General features: G+C 48.0%; 1 protein-coding gene across 12 annotated transcripts in view; it reads left to right on the top strand.

The window, feature by feature from the left end:
* The window catches only part of trim2a (tripartite motif containing 2a), a 301,158-nt gene extending 282,383 nt beyond the window's left edge, over positions 1–18,775 (top strand). For all 12 annotated transcript variants that reach the window (XM_072496025.1, XM_072496027.1, XM_072496019.1 and 9 more), the window contains exons 10-12: positions 1,397–1,467; positions 16,081–16,221; positions 16,430–18,775. In XM_072496025.1, the coding sequence (XP_072352126.1) occupies positions 1,397–1,467; positions 16,081–16,221; positions 16,430–16,582 (365 nt within the window). In that variant the 3' untranslated portion in view covers positions 16,583–18,775. The remainder of the gene's footprint in view (positions 1–1,396; positions 1,468–16,080; positions 16,222–16,429) is intronic.
* Positions 18,776–20,268: the final 1,493 nt, after the last annotated feature.

Raw genomic sequence — 20,268 nt, 5'->3', positions numbered from 1 at the left:
AAGTAGATGGACCTGGGTTACCAACTGACACTGTTCGAGGTCTTTGTAGAACTGCAGAAATTACCTTCACAGAACAAAACTATCCGGCATTTAGTGTCCATACCAGCTTTGCTAGAATAATGCAAAAATAATCTCAATCCTTTGGTTTTTCCCCTCTGGGCCACATATTTATTTTTACGTGTCTCAAATATTTATCCACTACCCCTTTTTGATTCAGCAATAGGTAAGGATTTAAATTTCTTTCCCAAATAAAGGGGCCATTCATTTTGGAATTGAGTTTGTTTAAATGCAAATTGTTGGAAATGCAGCTTTAGATGCTCCATGCAGATTTTATAGAATAGGACACTCCAGGTCCAAGATCATTTTAGCTTTCATCTGGTTATCAATGATTTGCCGACACCTATAGGGGACGATTCTCCGAGCCCCGCGCCAGCCGGAGAATCGCTGCAACCGCGCCCCGACGCCGGCGCGCGATTCTCAGAGGTGCGGAGAATCGACGCCATTTGCGCCGGCACATTTGGCGCGGCGCCGGCCCCTGGAATCGGTGGGGCCGCCGATTCTCCGGCCCGTATGGGCCGAGCGGCCACGCGGATATGACCGGTCCCGCCAGCGCCGTTCACCCCTGGTTGCTGCCGGCGGTCAGGGGGCGGCCTGTGGGGGGGGGGGCTCCTTCACCGGGGGATGGGGGGGGGGCCTCTGATGGGGTCTGGCCTGCGATGGGGCCCACCGATCGGCAGGCTGGCCTCTTTTCCCCCCCCCCCCACCCCCCCCGCCCCAGGCCTACTTCCCTGTGCGGCTAGCCCCTGAACACCGACGCCATGTTGAGTCGGGGCCAGGGGGGGCTCCTTCACCGGGGGGGGGGGGGGGGCCTCTGATGGGGTCTGGCCTGCGATTGGGGCCCACCGATCAGCAGGCCGGCCCCTTTCCCCCCCCCCCCCCCCGGCCTACTTCCCTGTGCGGCTAGCCCCTGAACACCGACGCCATGTTGAGTCGGGGCCGGGGGGGGGCTCCTTCACCGGGGGGGGGGCCTCTGATGGGGTCTGTCCTGCGATTGGGGCCCACCGATCAGCAGGCCGGCCTCTTCCCCCCCCCCCCCCCCCCCCCCGGGAAAGGAGGCTGGAGCGGCATGAACCGCTCCAGCGCCGTGCTGGCCCCCTGTGAGGGACAAAATAGGTCATACCCGGGCCCGGTTCGCGCCGTCGTGAAACGTGACCGCGTTCACGATGGCGCGAACACTTGGGCTCCATTTGGGAGAGTGTTTCAAACAATGTAATATGTGGTTCGTGTAGGAATACATTTTGTGTTCAGAAGTCAAACCCATTGTTCAATGTTTTCAAAGAAAGTTGTTCTTAAAAACATATTGACATTATGTTAATTTTCTGCCTTTCTGTTTCAGGTCCTCATTTTGCAGCAGTCAACAACAATAATGAAATCATTGTTACTGATTTTCATAATCATTCCGTTAAGGTATTGAAAACTTTACATGTCGGTAATCTATTGGACAAACCTTTTATTTAGGATAATCAAATGCAGCAAGCTGTAGGATAACCAAAGGTAGGAAGTTGAACATGCTCTTCTCTAGGGAAGGGGCTGTACTGGACCTGGTATTGGGGAATGAGCCTGGCCAGGTGGTAGAAGTTTCAGTAGGGGAGCATTTCGGGAACAGTGACCACAATTCAGTAAGTTTTAAAGTGCTGGTGGACAAGGATAAGAGTGGTCCTCGGGTGAATGTGCTAAATTGGGGGAAGGCTAATTATAACAATATTAGGTGGGAACTGAAGAACCTAGGTTGGGGGCGGATGTTTGAGGGTAAATCAACATCTGACATGTGGGAGGCTTTCAAGTGTCAGTTGAAAGGAATTCAGGACCGGCATGTTCCTGTGAGGAAGAAGGATAAATACGGCAATTTTCGGAAACCTTGGAATACGAGAGATATTGTAGGCCTCGTCAAAAAGAAAAAGGAGGCATTTTTCAGGGCTAAAAGGCTGGGAACAGACTAAGTCGGTGTGGAATATAAGGAAAGCAGGAAGGAACTTAAGCAAGGAGTCAGGAGGGCTAGAAGGGGTCACGAAAAGTCATTGGCAAATAGGGTTAAGGAAAATCCCAAGGCTTTTTGCACGTACATAAAAAGCAAGAGGGTAGCCAGGGAAAGGGTTGGCCCACTGAAGGATTGGCAAGGGAATCTGTGTGGAGCCAGAGGAAATGGGTGAGGTACTAAATGAATACTTTGCATCAGTATTCACCAAAGAGCTGTTTAAAGAGCTAAATCGCTGGCTTTGAAAGCAGGCCAGCAGCACGGTTCAATTCCCGTATCAGCCTCCCCGAACAGGCGCCAGAATGTGGCGACTAGGGGCTTTTCACAGTAACTTCATTTGAAGCCTACTTGTGACTAGCGATTTTCATTTAATTTAATTTCATTTCAAGGGAAGGAATTGGTAGATGTTGAGTCTGGAGAAGGGTGTCTAGATAGCCTGGGTCACATTGAGATCCAAAAAGACGAGGTGTTGGGCGTCTTGAAAAATATTTTTTTTTAAAATATATATTTTATTCAGAATTTTTTGGCCAAACAAAACAATACAAAGGTTTTCCTTTTTACAACAAGAAAACAGTATAAATAACAGTGGCCGTTTTAACAAATAAATAAATAACACATAAACTAAATGGCAACTGCCATATCAAAAATAATAACACTCCAAAAATAAAATCAAGCAATCCAATAAACATAACCTGGTACAAATATCTATACACAAACATCCCTGAGGACCCGCCCGGGCCCCCCCCCCCCCCCCCCCCCCCCGGGTTGCTGCTGCTACCTTCCCATTTCCTTTATCGTTCTGCGAGGTAGTCAATGAACGGTTGCCACCGCCTGGTGAACCCTTGAGCCGAACCCCTTAGTGCGAACTTTTAGTTTTATAAACCCTGCCATGTCATTTATCCAGGTCTCCACGCCCGGGGGTTTGGCTTCCTTCCACATAAGCAATATCCTTCGCCGGGCTACTCGGGACGCAAAGGCCAAGACATCAGCCTCTTTCGCCTCCTGCACTCCCGGCTCTTCTACAACCCCAAATATAGCCAACCCCCAGCCTGGCTCGACCCGGACCCCCACCACCTTCGAAAGCACCTTTGTCACCCCCACCCAGAACCCCTGCAGTGCCGGACATGACCAAAACATGTGGGTGTGGTTTGCTGGGCTTCTCGAGCATCTCCCACACCTATCCTCTACCCCGAAAAATTTACTGAGCCTTGCTCCGGTCATATGCGCCCTGTGTAAAACCTTGAATTGTATCAGGCTTAGCCTGGCGCACGAGGACGACGAGTTTACCCTACGTAGGGCATCAGCCCACAGCCCCTCCTCAATCTCTTCCCCCAGCTCTTCTTCCCATTTCCCCTTCAGCTCATCCACCATGATCTCCCCCTTGTCCCTCATTTCCCTGTATATATCCGACACCCTACCATCCCCCACCCATGTCCCTGAGATCACTCTATCTTGAATCTCCTGCATCGGGAGCTGCGGGAATTCCCTCACCTGCTGACTCGCAAAAGCCCTCAGTTGCATGTATCGAAATTCATTCCCTTGGGGCAACCCATATTTTTCCGTCAGCGCTCCCAGACTCGCAAACGTCCCGTCTATGAACAGATCTCTCAGTTGCACAGCCCCAGCTCTCTGCCATGCTCCAAATCCCCCATCCATTCTCCCTGGGACAAACCTATGGTTATTTCTTATCGGGGACCGCACCGAGGCTCCCGTCCTTCACCTATGTCGTCTCCACTGCCCCCAAATTTTTAGTGTTGCCACCACCACTGGACTTGTGGTGTATTTCTTTGGGGAGAACGGCAACGGCGCCGTCACCATTGCTTGTAGGCTGGTTCCCTTGCAGGATGCCATCTCCAATCTCTTCCACGCCTCTCCCTCCCCTTCTCCCATCCACTTACACACCATTGAGATATTGGCGGCCCAGTAGTATTCACTTAGGCTCGGTAGTGCCAGCCCCCCCCTATCCCTGCTACGCTGCAAGAACCCCCTCCTCACTCTCAGGGTCTTCCCGGCCCACACAAAACTCATGACACTTTTCTCAATTCGCTTGAAAAAAGCCTTCGTAACCATCACCGGAAGGCACTGAAATACAAAGAGGAATCTCGGGAGGACTACCATTTTGACCGCCTGCACCCTACCCACCAGTGACAGGGGCACCATGTCCCATCTATTAAAATCCTCCTCCATCTGTTCCATCAATCGTGTTAGATTAAGCCTATGTAAGGTTCCCCAACTCCTGGCTCTCTGAATCCCTAAGTACCGGAAATCTCTTGTTACCTTCCTCAGCGGTAAGTCATCTATTCCCCAGCTCTGCTCCCCCGGATGCACCACAAACAACTCACTCTTACCCATATTCAATTTGTACCCCGAAAATTCCCCAAACTCCCTGAGTGTCTGCATTATCTCAGGCATCCCCTCCACTGGGTCCGCAACATACAGCAATAAATCATCTGCATACAAGGATACCCAGTGTTCTTCTCCTCCCCTGAGTACTCCCCTCCACTTCCTGGAGCCCCTCAGTGCTATGGCCAGGGGCTCAATCGCCAATGCAAACAGTAACGGAGACAGGGGACACCCCTGCCTCGTCCCTCTATGAAGACGGAGGTAATCAGACCTCTGTCTGTTCGTGACCACGCTCGCCACCGGGGCCCTATACAGCAGCTGTACCCATCCGATATACCCTTCTCCAAAACCAAATCTCCTCAGCACCTCCCACAGATAATCCCACTCCACTCTGTCGAATGCTTTCTCGGCGTCCATCGCCACCACTATCGCCGCCTCCCCCTCTGGTGGGGGCATCATCATTACCCCTAGCAACCTCCGTATGTTCGTGTTCAGCTGTCTCCCCTTAACGAACCCAGTTTGATCCTCGTGGACCACCCCCGGGACACAGTCCTCTATCCTCGTCGCCATCACCTTGGCCAGGAGCTTAGCATCTACATTTAAAAGGGAAATGGGCCTGTAGGACCCACACTGCAGCGGGTCTTTTTCCTTCTTCAAAAGGAGCGATATCGTTGCCTCCGACATAGTCGGGGGCAACTGCCCCCTTTCCCTGGCCTCATTAAAGGTTCTCGTCAAAAGCGGGGCCAGTAGGTCCATATACTTCCTATAAAATTCCACCGGGAATCCGTCCGGTCCCGGGGCCTTCCCCGCCTGCATGCCCCCAATCCCTTTTACCACCTCCTCCATCTCAATCTGTGCTCCCAGTCCCGCCCTCTCCTGCTCCTCTACCTTATGGAATTCCAGCTGATCCAAGAAACACATCATTCCCTCCTTCCCTTCCGGGGGCTGAGCCTTATATAACCCCTCATAAAATGCCTTGAACACCCCGCTCACTCTCTCCGCTCCCCGTTCCATCTCTCCCTCCTCATCTCTCACCCCACCTATCTCCCTCGCTGCTCCCGTCTTCCTCAATTGGTGGGCCAATAGCCGACTCGCCTTCTCTCCATACTCATACTGTACACCCTGTGCCCTCCTCCACTGTGCCTCTGCCTTACCCGTGGTCAGCAGGTCAAATTCCACATGTAGCCTTTGTCTTTCCCTGTACAGCCCCTCCTCCGGTGCCTCCGCATATTGCCTGTCCACCCTCAAAAGTTCTTTCAGCAATCGCTCCCTTTCTTTACCCTCTTGCTTCCCTTTATGTGCCCTTATGAATATCAGTTCCCCTCTAACCACCGCCTTCAACGCCTCCCAGACCACTCCCACCTGAACCTCTCCATTGTCATTAAGCTCCAAGTACGTTTCGATGCACCCCCTCACCCTTAAACATACCCCCTCATCCGCCAATAAGCCCATATCCATTCTCCAGAGTGGGTGCTGTTCTTTTTCCTCTCCTACCTCCAGGTCTACCCAATGTGGAGCGTGGTCCGAAACAGCTATGGCCGTATATTCCGTCCCTGTCACCTTCGGAATCAGTGCCCTTCCCAAGACAAAAAAGTCTATCCGTGAGTATACTTTGTGGACATAGGAGAAAAATGAGAACTCCTTACTCCTAGGCCTACTAAATCTCCAGGGGTCTACCCCTCCCATCTGCTTCATGAAGTCCTTGAGCACCCTGGCCGCTGCCGGCCTCCTCCCGGTCCTGGACCTCGACCGGTCCAGCCCTGGATCAAGCACCGTATTGAAGTCTCCCCCCATTACCAACTTTCCCGCCTCCAGGTCCGGGATACGTCCCAACATACGCCTCTTAAAATTTGCATCATCCCAGTTCTGGGCGTATACGTTCACCAGAACCACCGCCTCCCCTTGCAATCTGCCACTCACCATCACGTATCTACCCCCACTATCCGCCACTATGGTCTTTGCCTCAAACAGTACCCGTTTCCCCACTAAGATAGCCACCCCCCTGTTCTTCGCATCTAAACCCGAATGAAACACCTGCCCCACCCATCCTTTACGTAGTCTGACCTGGTCTATCAGTTTCAGATGCGTCTCCTGCAACATAACCACATCTGCCTTTAATTTCTTTAGGTGTGCGAGTACCCGTGCCCTTTTAATCGGCCCGTTCAGCCCTCTCACGTTCCACGTGATCAGCCGGGTTGGGGGGCTCTTTACCCCCCCCCCCCTTGTCGACTAGCCATCCCCTTTTTTACCCCAGCTCCTCACCCGGTTCCCACGTACCCGTGTATCCCCCCGACGACACCCTCCCGCCTCGACCACCCGTCCCATAACAGCTCCCCCTTCTCCTTAGCAGCAGCAACCCAGTTAACCCCCCCCCCCTCCGCTAGATCCCCCTGTAGCGTAGTTGCACCCCCCATGTTGCTCCCAGAAGTCAGCGAACTCTGGCTGACCTCGGCTTCCCCCCTTGTCCTCGGCCCCCACTGTGCGAGGCCCCCTCCTTCCTGCGTCCCTGTTCCCGCCATAATTACCATAGCGCGGGAACAAAGCCCACGTTGCCCACCCGGCCCCGCCCCTAATGGCCGGCGCCCACAGTTCCTCATCCTCTTTCCCCCCCCCCCCCCCCAACATGGGGGAGAGAGAAAAGTTACAGGATCGCAAGATTAACAAATTGAAAAATCATCCCCCCCCTTTTTCCTCGCCCCACATAATCACCCCACCACTTTGTCCCAAAAGTTCTTTCTCTCGCCAGACTATTCCAGCTTCTCGTCCACAATGAATGTCCACGCCTCTTCTGCCGTCTCAAAGTAGTGGTGCTTCCCTTGGTGTGTGACCCACAATCTCGCCGGTTGCAACATTCCAAACTGGATCTTCTTTTTGTGAAGCACCGCCTTAGCCCGATTAAAACTTGCCCTCCTTCTCGCCACCTCCGCACTCCAATCCTGGTATACGCGGATCACCGCGTTCTCCCACCTACAGCTCCGAGTTTTCTTCGCCCATCTGAGTACCGTCTCTCTGTCATTGTAGCGGAGAAACCTCACCACTATAGCTCGAGGTATTTCTCCAGCCTTCGGTCTTCGCGCCAAAACTCAATAAGCTCCCTCCAACTCCAAAGGGCCCGTCGGGGCCTCCGATCCCATTAGCGAGTGAAGCATCGTGCTCACATATGCCCCGACGTCCGCCCCTTCTGCGCCTTCGGGAAGACTCAGAACTCTTAGATTCTTCCTCCTCGAGTTATTCTCCAGTACTTCCAACCTTCCCACACACCTTTTGTGCTGTGCCTCGAGCGTCTCTGTCTTCACCACCAGACCCTGTATTTCGTCTTCATTTTCAGCAGCCTTTGCCTTCACGACCCGAAGCTCCAGCTCTTGGGTCTTCTGCTCCTCCTTTAGCCCTTCAATCGCCTGTAATATCGGGGCCAACAGCTCCTTCTTCAACTCCTTTTTCAGCTCTTCCACACAGCGCCGCAGGAACTCTTGTTGGTCCGGGCCCCATAACAAACGGCCACCTTCCGACGCCATCTTGCTTTGAGCTTGCCTTCCTTGCCGCTGCTCCAGAGGATCCTCCGCAATCCGGCCGCTATCCTCTCCCTTATCCATACGTGTCCGGGGGGATTCCCTTCTGGTTTACCGCAGTGTTTTTGGCCGTTTAAATTGCCGTTGGGGCTCCTATTAAGAGCCCAAAAGTCCGTTCCAACGGGAGCTGCCGAAACGTGCGACTTAGCTGGTCATCGCCGCACCCAGAAGTCCGTCTTGAAAAATATTAAGGTAGATAAGTCCCCAGGGCCTGATGGGATCTACCCCAGAATACTGAAGGAGGCTAGAGAGGAAATTGCTGAGGCCTTGACAGAAATCGTTGGATCCTCACTGTCTTCAGGTGATGTCCCAGAGGACTGGAGAATAGCCAATGTTGTTCCTCTGTTTCAGAAGGGTAGCAAGGATAATCCAGGGAACTACAGGCCGGTGAGCCTTACTTCAGTGGTATGGAAATTACTGGAGAGAATTCTTCGAGACAGTATCTACTCCCATTTGGAAGCAAATTGACGTATTAGTGAGAGGCAGCATGGTTTTGTGAAGGGGAGGTCGTGTCTCACTAACTTGATAGAGTTTTTCGAGGAGGTCACAAAGATGATTGATGCAGGTAGGGCAGTGGGTGTTGTCTATATGGACTTCAGTAAGGCCTTTGACAAGGTCCCTCATGGTAGACTAGTACAAAAGGTGAAGTCACACGGGATCAGGGGTGAGCTGGCAAGGTGGATACAGAACTGGCTAGGTCATAGAAGGCAGAGAGTAGCAATGGAAGGATGCTTTTCTAATTGGAGGGCTGTGACTAGTGGTGTTCCGCAGGGATCAGTGCTGGGACCTTTGCTGTTTGTAGTATATATAAATGATTTTGAGGAAATGTAACTGGTCTGATTAGTAAGTTTGCAGACGACACAAAGGTTGGTGGAATTGCGGATAGCGATGAGGACTGTCAGAGGATACAGCAGGATTTAGATTGTTTGGAGACTTGGGCGGAGAGATGGCAGATGGAGTTTAATCTGGACAAATGTGAGGTAATGCATTTTGGAAGGTCTAATGCAGGTAGGGAATATACAGTGAATGGTAGAACCCTCAAGATTATTGAAATTCAGGGAGGTCTATGTGTACAGATCCATAGGTCACTGAAAGGGGCAACACAGGTGGAGAAGGTAGTCAAGAAGGCATACGGCATGCTTGCCTTCATTGGTCGGGGCATTGAGTATAAGAATTGGCAAGTCATGTTGCAGCTGTATAGAAGCTTAGTTAGGCCACACTTGGAGTACAGTGTTCAATTCTGGTCGCCACACTACCAGAAGGATGTGGAGGCTTTAGAGAGGGTGCAGAAGAGATTTACCAGAATGTTGCCTGGTATGGAGGGCATTAGCTATGAGGAGCGGTTGAATGAACTCGGTTTGTTCTCACTGGAACGACGGAGGTTGAGGGGCGACCTGATAGAGGTCTACAAAATTATGAGGGGCATAGACAGAGTGGATAATCAGAGGCTTTTCCCCAGGGTAGAGGGGTCAATTATTAGAGGGCATAGGTTTAAGGTGCGAGGGGCAAGGTTTTTTACACAGAGGGTAATGGATGCCTGGAACTCGCTACCGGAGGAGGTGGCGGAAGCAGGGACGATAGTGACATTTAAGGGGCACCTTGACAAATGCATGAATAGGATGGGAATAGAGGGATACGGACCCAGGAAGTGTAGAAGATTGTAGTTTAGTCGGGCAGCATGGTCGGCACGGGCTTGGCGGGCCGAAGGGCCTGTTCCTGTGCTGTATTTTTCTTTGTTCTTTGTATTCCAGTTTTTTTACAAAGTGAAGATTTCATTGGGTTGAAGGGTGAGCATTGGTCTGAACTGGAAATTGGCTGTTTTGGGGCTAAATTAACCTTCTGAGAATTTTTATGCAGATTGAGGTGATGGATATGCTAACTTTTTAAAAAATAAATGCTTTATTAAAGTTTTTCCAATCAGCGTTTTTACATAACAAAAATAGAAATACAGATGGTAATAAAAAATAACAATAAGCATGGTCCAATGCTTACAATAAAACTAATTACAAAACAGAATTTTTTTTTTTAAACAGAACAAGGTGGGTTTTGTCTCCATCCCCAACTCACATTATATCAACAGTACCCCCCCCCCCCTCCCCCCGGATGCTGCTGCTGACACTTACTGCTCCCCTAGAAAGTCAAGGAAAGGTTGCCACCGCCGGGAGAACCCCATCAAGGATCCTCTCAAGGCAACCTTTATTCGCTCCAGGCTGAGGAACCCCACTAATCCAGGTCTCCACACTCGGGGGTTTCGAGTCCCTCCTCATTAACAGAATCCGTCTCCGGGCTACCAGGGAGGCAAAGGCCAGTACCTCGGCCTCTTTCGCTTCCTGCACTCCCGGATCCTCCGACACCCCAAATATCGCTACCGTTGGACTCGCCTTCACCCGAGCATCCAAAGCCCTAGACATCACCCTGGTAAACCCCTGCCAGAATCCTTTAAGCGCCGGGCATGCCCAAAACATATGGGCATGATTCGCCGGACTCCCTGCGCACCTCAGGCACCTGACCTCCACCCCAAAAAACCTACTCATTCTTGCCGCCATTATATGCGCCCGATGCACCACCTTAAACTGGATTAAGCCGAGCCTGGCACATGATGAGGAGGAGTTCACCCTGCCCAGGGCATCGGCCCACAGGCCCTCATCCAGCTCCTCCTCCCACTTATCCTTCAACTCCCCCACTGAGGCTTTCTCTACCTCCTGCAGCTCCTGATATATGTCTGACACCTTCCCCTCCCTTACCAAGATGCCAGACACCACCCTATCCTGGATCCTGCATGGGGGCAGCAGCGGGAATGTCCCCACCTGTTTTTTAAGGAAGCCCCGAACCTGAAGGTACCTGAACGCATTCCCCGGGGGCAGGCCGAACCTATCCTCCAGTGCCTGCATGCTGGGGAAAGCCCCGTCTATAAACAGGTCCCCCGATATGCTAAAATTTTGAACCTCAGTCACACCTTAATCCCAACATACCTTAATCCCAATTTCAATGCACATCTATTTTAGTTTTAAATTTCTATTTCTCATATTAACCATCTTCAGACGCTGAGAGATTTCTAACTTGTACTGCGTTAAAGGGCAATGTAACTGTGCACCCACAGATACCAGGAAAGAATAAGGACGGTCCTCATTTATTACACATGGGATTCTTACAGTTAACAGAAAGAAAGGGGAAGCATTTAATTTCACCATTAAGGGCTTGTTTGAATCCTGCATCCCAAGATGAAAGGACAATGTGTTGTCCAATTTGCTTATCCTATCCCCTTCCAGCTTAATTCTTAGCCAATTTAGATTTAGGGCACAGCTTCCTGTGTCTTGTTTTGTCGCTTAGATATGTTGTATTTTAATCATTGGGGATAGTACCACTGTACTTGTCTTCTGTCATGTGTTGTGACTTATTTATGGGGAGGTTGGAGTTTACACATTCTCCCCGTGTCTGCGTGGGTCTCGCCCCCACAACCCAAGGATGTGCAGGTTAGGTGGATTTGCCATGCTAAATTACCCCTTAATTGGAAAAAAATAATTGGGTACTCTAAATTTATGGGGAGGTTACATTTAAGTGTATCTTCAGTAATTGACTGTTGTATCTATAATGCGGCAATATTACAGTTCAGGGTGAGATGAGAGGTGGGATTCTCGGGTTCCCCCAGCCACGTGTTTTACGGCGACGCGTTGTTCGCAGGGTGCCAGAAAACCCGCAGGCGGGGGTGCACTGCTGGCAGGCAAAGAGAATCCCAAACACTGGAGTACTCTGCTTGATATTTTTAGCATGCAATAATCATGGGTATCAATTTATCATGCATTCACGACGAGATCTTCCGGCTGTTCACGCCAACGGAATCTTCTGGTCCCGCCAACCGTGTATCCCCACGGGGGTTTCCTGGTGGTGTGGGGTGGATTCAATGGGAAATCACATTGACAGGGATGGGACCAGAAGATCTGGCCAACGGCGGGCCGCCTCCAACCGCCAAGAAACACGCCGTGGGAGGCCAGGGAATCTCGCCCAGAGTATCAGATTTTCAGCTCTAATTCGGCAAGCCAGTGTCACACACTGGTAATGCAACAAAGCTTTTATTATATACCACATTTAACAAAACATATCTCAAGGCGCTACTTGTATAACTCAATTTGACTCTGAAATACAAGAGACAATGGGGCATATGACCAAAATCATGGCCAAAAGAGTACATTTTAAAGAGCATCTTTAAAAAGGAGAGCGGGAGAGAGATGGAAAAGTTTAGGGAGGGATTCCAGAACTTGGGCATAGGCAACTGAAAGCATGGCAACCAATAGCAAAGTGACTAAAATTGGGGTTGCTCTTGACCAGAAGTAGTAGAGCACAGATATCTAGGAGGGTTGTGGGACTGGAGAGATTAGAAATAGGGAGGGACGAGGCCAGAAATGGATTTGATAATGAGTATTCTAAAATAGTGGCATTACTTAATTGGGAGCCGATAAATGACTGCGAGCACTGAGGTGATGGGTGAATGGGATTCAGGCCTAAATTTTCACGTAGATGGAGAGGGTCCTCATCTTAGTTGAAATGGCAGTGGAAGCCCAAATCCAGAAGTTCCACCCCTGAACCCCACCCCCATCATTTCCGTGCTGGGAAGGGTGGGTGAGGGGGAATGGGAAAGGGGTAGGTTGCACTTTGCATATCCCTGGTTCACAAAGGCAACTGTGCATGTTAAAGTGAAGCTGTCTTCAATCAGATACATTTTTTACAAATGGGGTGTTCAAAATTTAGCATGTGCATTTTAGACCTATGTGGATAATGTCTAACGTTAGTAGAATCTTGGGAGAGGTAGGGTACCCGTTTGGAGAGGTATGGCACCTTTTTGGATATTGTCCTGTGACATTTTTGGGAGAGGTGAGGTGTCCTTTGTGGGAGGTAAAATGCCCTTTGGGATGTTATAAGTGGACATGAATATGTGTAAAGTATGAATAAAATCACTGGATTGTCAAGCTCATTGGAGCTGTCAAGGCATTTAAATCTCCTGCTTTTTAAATATTTTAAAGAAAATTACAGTGTTTTTAAAAAAAAAATAGTACTTGCTATTTCACTCTCATTATAGGATTACTGCTGCATGACTGATTTCACAGCCTATCATTATCAAAGTGGAGTGCCTGTCAGTTCACAATCTGATTGACAGCTCCAAGTGCTTATAAAGTCTTTGAAGTGGAACTATGAATACAAATGCTTGTTGTCAGAAGGGATTAAGTGGTTAAAGGAATTTAAATGCAGTAATTCATTTTTCAATCAATTAGTTTTTTTTAATTTAAATTGTGAATTCATCAATAGCTAGTTAGAACTTTGGCGCTATTCAGCAGCCTTGTTGCATCCGGCTTGGTGTTGGGAGGAAGCCATTAAATCTCGCGAGACGCCTCATACGAGATTCGCGACATTCAAAATGTCTTGTGATCTGGATCTCACTGGGCGAGATCCAGGTGAGCATATTTAAATGATCCATTGGGCTCATTTAAATATCCGTTCGTCTGATTCACGCGGGGCCTGGGATTCACCGGCATCCCCCAGTGAGGCCTTAACCGGGTGCTTGTTGGTACTGGTTTACAAAGTCGTGAACCAGTTGTGATGGCACCTGGGGCAGGGGTCTCGCTGGGGAGGTGAGGCCCCCGGTTGTTCGGGGGGGGGGGGGGTGGCTTTGGCCATTAGAGGTGGGGTGAGGAAGGGGCAGCTTGAAGACCCAGGAAGAGGTACATTGGGTGAAGTGGTTATGGTGACTATTATACATATGAATTCATTACAGATTTGGTTTTTTTGTTAAATGAGGTTAGAATCACAAACCTTCTGAATGTGTGTGTGACAAAGTTCCCAAGGATTTTCTCTAGTTTTGAAAGCTCAATGATATGTCAGGCAAGCATTTAAAGTTTTATTTTATAAATTTAGAGTACCCAATTCTTTTTTTCCAATTAAGGGGCAATTTAGCGTGGCCAATCCATCTACGTTGCACATCTTTGGGTTGTGGGGGTGAGACCCACGCAGACATGGGGAGAATGTGCAACCTCCACACAGACTGTGACCCGGGCTGGGATCGAACCCAGGTTCTCGGCGCCGTGAGGCAACATTGCTAACCACTGTGCCACCCTAGGCAAGCATTTAAAGTTATTAATAATTCAACTTAGCTGATCTGTTCAAATATTGAAGATCCTGGATTTTCTGTTCCTGTTTTGATCTGTTCATCGTTGACTATAAGCTCCTTATGCCAGGTTTATTTTGGTCGAGTTGCAATAGGTTCATTCCAGTAATTTTGAATAGTCTGGCATCTGCTCTTCTGGCCTTATGTTGTCTGTCGTATCATGGTGCTGACACTTGTCTGATATTGAGGGGAAATTAAATACTTGTATATTGGCATTGCATTAAAAGAAGTTTATATTCTTCCATTGCAGCAGCATATTGCAAAACAATGCTATTGAGAGTAAAAATTGCATTTTATGCACATTTACATTTTGTTAGTGCAATACTTAAATCATGGTTAAAGTTACATATACTTGAGTTAATACTTACTTATAGTGAAATATATTTTTGGGAGCGGAATCCAAGGAAATAATTACCGTTTTTGTTGTTATGGTTTTGAACTGCATTTGTCTTTCAGTGACTAGTTCACTGCATGAATTAAGGATTTGTGTGCATAGACAAAAAAAATGCTACACAGGATTTTAACTATTTAATTCAACACCAAGGGCATGATTTTTTTCTTTGGAGGTGGGATTCAGGAGCAGGACCAATTCCATATTGAGTTCCCGCCTCCATTTCCAGTGTGCCGTAAAGTGTGATTTGAGAGGGGCCTGCTGCCCACTTTGACCGGTAAGTGGAGGTGGGACACCAGGGCAATTGACCACAATCTGGCCCGAATCAGAAGCCAATGCTATGGCTGCCATCTGTATGTGATCTTAAAACGAGGATCTTCATCTTCCAATAGCTGGGAACAGGAATAGTTTAGGGAAAGTTGGTTAGTAAAATTATATTACTGCTCAGTAAATAATCTCTTGTCCAAGTTGTCACTTTTTTTTTGCATTAAATAAAACTTCCAGCTCTGTGCCCCTGTTGACGCCAGGTGGCAGCTGGTCAGCTTCAGAGAGATCAGAACAGCCGCCTCCCCATGAAAAACCTTGGAGATCAGACGGTGACTTTTTAATGGGCTCCCTAATGAATTCAGTCTGCACTTTACTTGCTCACTCGTCCCACCCATTCCCAAACTCTATCCTTGTCCTCAGGAAAGTCATCAGAGGTGGAAATGGAGGCAGTAGACTTGCAGGCATGGCATTATTTTTGCCCATCTGGCTCCACTGTGTCCTGGGGCGCGATTCTCCGACCCCCCACTGGGTCGGAGAATCGCTGGGGGCCAACGTGAACCCCGCCCCCGCCGTGTCCTGAATTCTCCGCCACCAGAGATTCGGCGGGAATCGCGCCACGCCGGTCGGCGGAAATCGCGCCGGTCGGCGGGCACACCCCTGGCGACTCTCCGGTCCACGATGGCCGAAATACCGCCGGTGTCAACCCACGCCAGCCGGCGTGGATTGAACCACCTTTCGAACGGCGGGACAAGGCGGCGGGGTCGGGCTCCGGGGTCCTGGGGGGGGGCGCGGGGTGATCTGGCCCTGGGGGGGGGGGGGGGGGGGGGGGGGGGTGGCCTGGCCCGCGATCGGGGCTCACCGATCCGCGGGCGGGCCTGTGCTGTGGGGGCACTCTTTTCCTTCCGCCTTCGCCATGGTCTTCACTATGGCGGAGGCGGAAGAGACCCCCTCCACTGCGCATGTGCAGGGATGCCGTGAGCAGCCGCTGACGCTCCCGCGCATGCGTCGCACGGCAAAGTAATTTCCGCGCCAGCTGGCGGGGCGCCAAAGGCCTTTCCCGCCAGCCAGCGGGGCGGAAATCAGTCCGGCGCGGGCCTAGGCCCTCCAGGTGAGGGCTCGGCCCCTCAAGATGCGGAGAACTCCGCACCTTTGGGGCGGCGCAATGCCGGACTGATTCGCGCCGGTCGGTGGACATCGCGCTGATTGCGGAGAATCCCGCCCCTGATTCGGAATGAGAAATCCCTACCGTAGCTTAAAAGCTTTCAAGATTAACGGTATACTTTTTAATATGTGCAACATACTCACATTTTATGCATAGGTGTTTAACACAGATGGCGAGTTTGTATTAAAATTTGGATCGAATGGAGAAGGAAATGGCCAGTTTAATGCTCCAACAGGAGTGGCAGTGGATTCCAATGGAAATATTATAGTTGCTGACTGGGGAAACAGTCGCATACAGGTAATAAAAAATATAGTTTTAATAACAAAAAAAGTTTATTTTTCAGCTAATTGATGCTAGGTAAATGATTGGTAAATGCAGAGATTGAACAAATATTATTATAAGTATTAATAACAATTTTCTGTAACTTTGGGTATATAGAAAAATTAAATTGATCTTTACTCGTAAGTTTTAGTTTCAATTCTGGTTTATTTCTATTTTAATACAGGTGTTTGATGGAAGTGGATCATTCCTCTCTTATATTAACACTTCAGCTGATCCTCTGTATGGTCCTCAAGGTTTGGCATTGACCTCGGATGGTCATGTGGTAGTAGCTGACTCTGGAAATCACTGCTTTAAAGTTTATCGCTATTTGCAGTAACAGTTGATCTTTGGATCTGCAAAACTAATTGGAGAACTGGATACAGATGAGTTCTTGTGTTAACTCACTTCAGTTTACCTTTAGGATGGGAGTCGCCTGTTTGAAGATTGTTTTTATTTGGCGCCCTCGTCCTGTCCCAGTTTATTTAAGTAAACTATACATGTGGAAGAATATGTGCAGCTTTATACTCAAGGATTTCCTCTACCCTCCCTAGCGCTGTGTGTTCCACCTTCACAGGAATTAAACAGTGTTATCATAAAACTAATAAATTAAATAGACAATTGCACATCTGGACCTGCAGATACAAATAATGGAGCATGTAGCTAGCTGCTCATGAATTTAGGAATAAAACGTACGTGCATATTATTAAACAGAAACTGCATTCATTCTGTATTGAAGAGCTTTCACATCAAATATCCAGATATATATGTGTGTGTGTGTCTGTATATCTTGAGTAGTGGTTGCAAATGAGTAAATGGCAGAAAGCAGGAGAAAGAGGTGTTCTGGGTGACCTTCATAAGTAAATTCAGCACTTGATTTTATGCTTATGGATGCCTCTCTGAATCATAAATTGAATGACTGCCGCTGCCCTTGTTCACTGTTACATTTTTATTTTTTATAACCTATAAATATATTCTCTCTAACTAGGTCTTGCAATTAAACCGACTTATTTTAGTACAGAGGGTAAATCGTTGGAAGTCTGTAGTGAATGCATTAAGTAATTTCCTTACACTGACAGTTGCATCACATTAATGCGGACATTCCATTATATACCCCAACTAGCTATCATTATACTAATTCCAGAATAATGCCACGTGTTTTGCACCAGGGTGTAACAGTACTGTGCAATTCTACAGCAAATTCATGAGGGAATTGACAGCCAACTATATATTGTGCTTGAGATCTTTTAGAATAATGGCATCAAATATAGGTATCTGGTTGTTTAATCAAGATTCCCAGTTTTAACCAAAGTCCATGATGCATGCTATGTGCCACTCTGTTAGCTGTGCAATCTGTCATTCTTGATATAAAACAAAAAGTTTGAAAGAAATAAAACATTAATATTAGCCTTGAGTTATTTAATGTGTCCTAAATTAAACCGGACAGCAGTATAATTCTGCAGAGCAAAAGGATACAAAGTGAAAGTACATGTACACATTTATTAAGATAAATTTCTACTGCCGCTATTTATTGAATTTGCTAGGTTTGGTGTATGATTTGCTAGTTCTTCCTACAGTTTACTCAGGTAATTAGTTTGCATCTATTTATCATTATTCTAATTTGTGCTAAGATTGGATAATTGGAAAAAATTTGTCAATCTTTTGAAGTGCACTAAAATATTGAAAGTTGAGAGCTGATTTACATTCAACATAAATATAGTCTCTTTTATCTGTGGCTGCTGTTTTAGGGCTATTTAATTGCTGTTGTGCACATTTTTTTTCATGAGGGGATGGGGAGTGCAGGAGGGTGAGGAGAAATGAAAGTTTAATGTAAATGGTTAGTATTGTGTGTAGATTAGTAAAGTAACCCTTTATTTGGACCAGTAAGTAATAATGCTCTCCTGAGCAGGGGATAAAGAACAAAGTGCTGCACTAGGCTGTAAATTTAACATTATTTTGTCTGTAAAAATGCTGATCAAAACTATTTATATTTTATCTTAATGTATTAACAAATGCCTTTGTTGCCAAATGTTTGGGAAATTGTTTGGGAAAATATGTTCAAAACAATATAAAGTGATGCTGAAGGTGGTCTGTTGAATAGCTGAAGCTTGGATGTGGTGTGTATAAATGTAAGTCCTCTTTTGCTCCTCTTTTGTTATACTTCAAAGAATGGAGTTGGCGACTCCTTCCTCCCGCTCCCTTCCCCCACATATCACTGAAGTTCGCATGGCGTGTAACAGCATGGCCTTAACAGGTGTACTCTTCTTCTTCTTCTTCTGTCAGAAATCATACAAAAAAATGAGTTTCCACAAGAAAAGTTTGGGGATTATGTGTGTGAAACAAAACTGGAATTCAGTTTATCAACTTGGGCATTTTTTTCGTTGTAAATTCCATGTTGAATGCTTCTGCTAATATTTGAGGAATAATTTATGCATTATTTGAATGTTACAAACATTCCATCATTGTGATTCAGTTGAAAATAACTTGTTTTGTGTACAGCACATGGGGAAGAATAAAAATGTCATGTACTCAAGATGTCCATATTCTGTGATTTTTTAAAAATACCTATTACATGTTTCCAAAATAAAAAGTTTGACTTCAGGTGTGCTCCTATCCTGACATTCACATAATACCTTTCACCTACAAGACATTCTAAAGTACTTCAGATACAAAGAAGTCCTTTTGAAACATAGGGCTGGATTATAATGTTCCTGATGGGGTCCTGCCCACCAGTGAAAAACCAGGTTCACTTTTGTGGGGGAGGCCCAACCAAATTAAGTACTGGTCAGGCATTCAATTGGTGAATACTGAGCCTGCCTCAGGATTTACGACTCTGACGGTGGAAATCCCACCTGCTAAGTGGTGGCCTTTCCTGTTAATCCTCTCAAGGACTTCATCAGAGAACCTTGACTCCGGTAAGTCAGGGTAGGATGGGGCTGCAGGAGTGCAAGAGATGGGGTGGGGGAGGGAAGGGCTTTCAGTGGCTCAGCCTCTTCCCAAATTTGGGGGTCTCCAGCACAGAATGCCTGACAACGAGGGAATCTGTTTTCTGCTGCTCCCCCTTCCAGGTCAGATCTGCCAGCAGTATTTGGGTGTGACAGGAAAGCCATGCTCATTTCATTCCTTGAGCAATCACTTAATTTCAGTCAGTTCAGGGATAAATGGTGCCTATTGGCTCACTAATGAGCCTAGTTGACATCCTGCTGCATGCGGGCAAGTTTTCCACATCAGCTCTTCCCCTCATATGACGTAACTGGGACATTTTCCCACTTCCTGGAGACTGATGCATGGCCCTTCCTGCGATTTGGACCCAACTGCTATGTTTCTCGTTGTGATGGGCTAGATTTAATTCTGGCTACAGTCACTGTTGTTTGATGACAAATCTGTCTACCATTTTGCACACAGCAAGGAGATAATAAACCAGATAATCCAATCCAAGAACAAAATCCTGCTGATGCTGGAAGTATGAAATAAAAATGAAAAATGCTGGAAAATAATCTGAAAAGAGAGGAAGACATTTCCGTCAATAATCTTTCATCCAAACCCCTTTCTGCCTATTTCCACCTGGACAATATTACTGAAATTTTCTCTGCTCATCTGCCACTGCGACTCTCATCCATGCCTTTGTTTCCTCTGGAGTGGACTATCCCAACGCACTCCTGCCTGATGTCCCATATTCTAGCCTCCAGATTTGAGATCACCCAAAGCCCTGCTGTCCATGTCGCAACCGTGCTTACTGGCCTACATTGGCTCGTTCCCAGTAATTGTCCCATTTTGGGTGCGTTTAGTGGGGTGTTTCTTGACGCCTGCAGCGCTGAAAACCCCGCTATCAAACGGGACTCTTTTTGGGCCTCTATGCGGAACACCCCGCCAAGGCCGCACTTACCCTAATTTTGTGCCAGGGACCCGGGTTTGATTCCCGGCTTGGGTCACTGTCTGTGCGGAGTCTGCACGTTCTCCCTGTGTCTGCGTGGGTTTCCTCCGGCTGCTCCGATTTCCTCCCACAAGTCCTGAAAGACATGCCGT

The sequence above is a fragment of the Scyliorhinus torazame genome, chromosome 3, assembly GCF_047496885.1.
Source record: "Scyliorhinus torazame isolate Kashiwa2021f chromosome 3, sScyTor2.1, whole genome shotgun sequence".
Lineage (NCBI taxonomy): Eukaryota > Metazoa > Chordata > Chondrichthyes > Carcharhiniformes > Scyliorhinidae > Scyliorhinus > Scyliorhinus torazame.
Note: the sequence above shows the minus strand (reverse complement) of the source record. Positions and strands in the feature narration are given on the sequence as shown.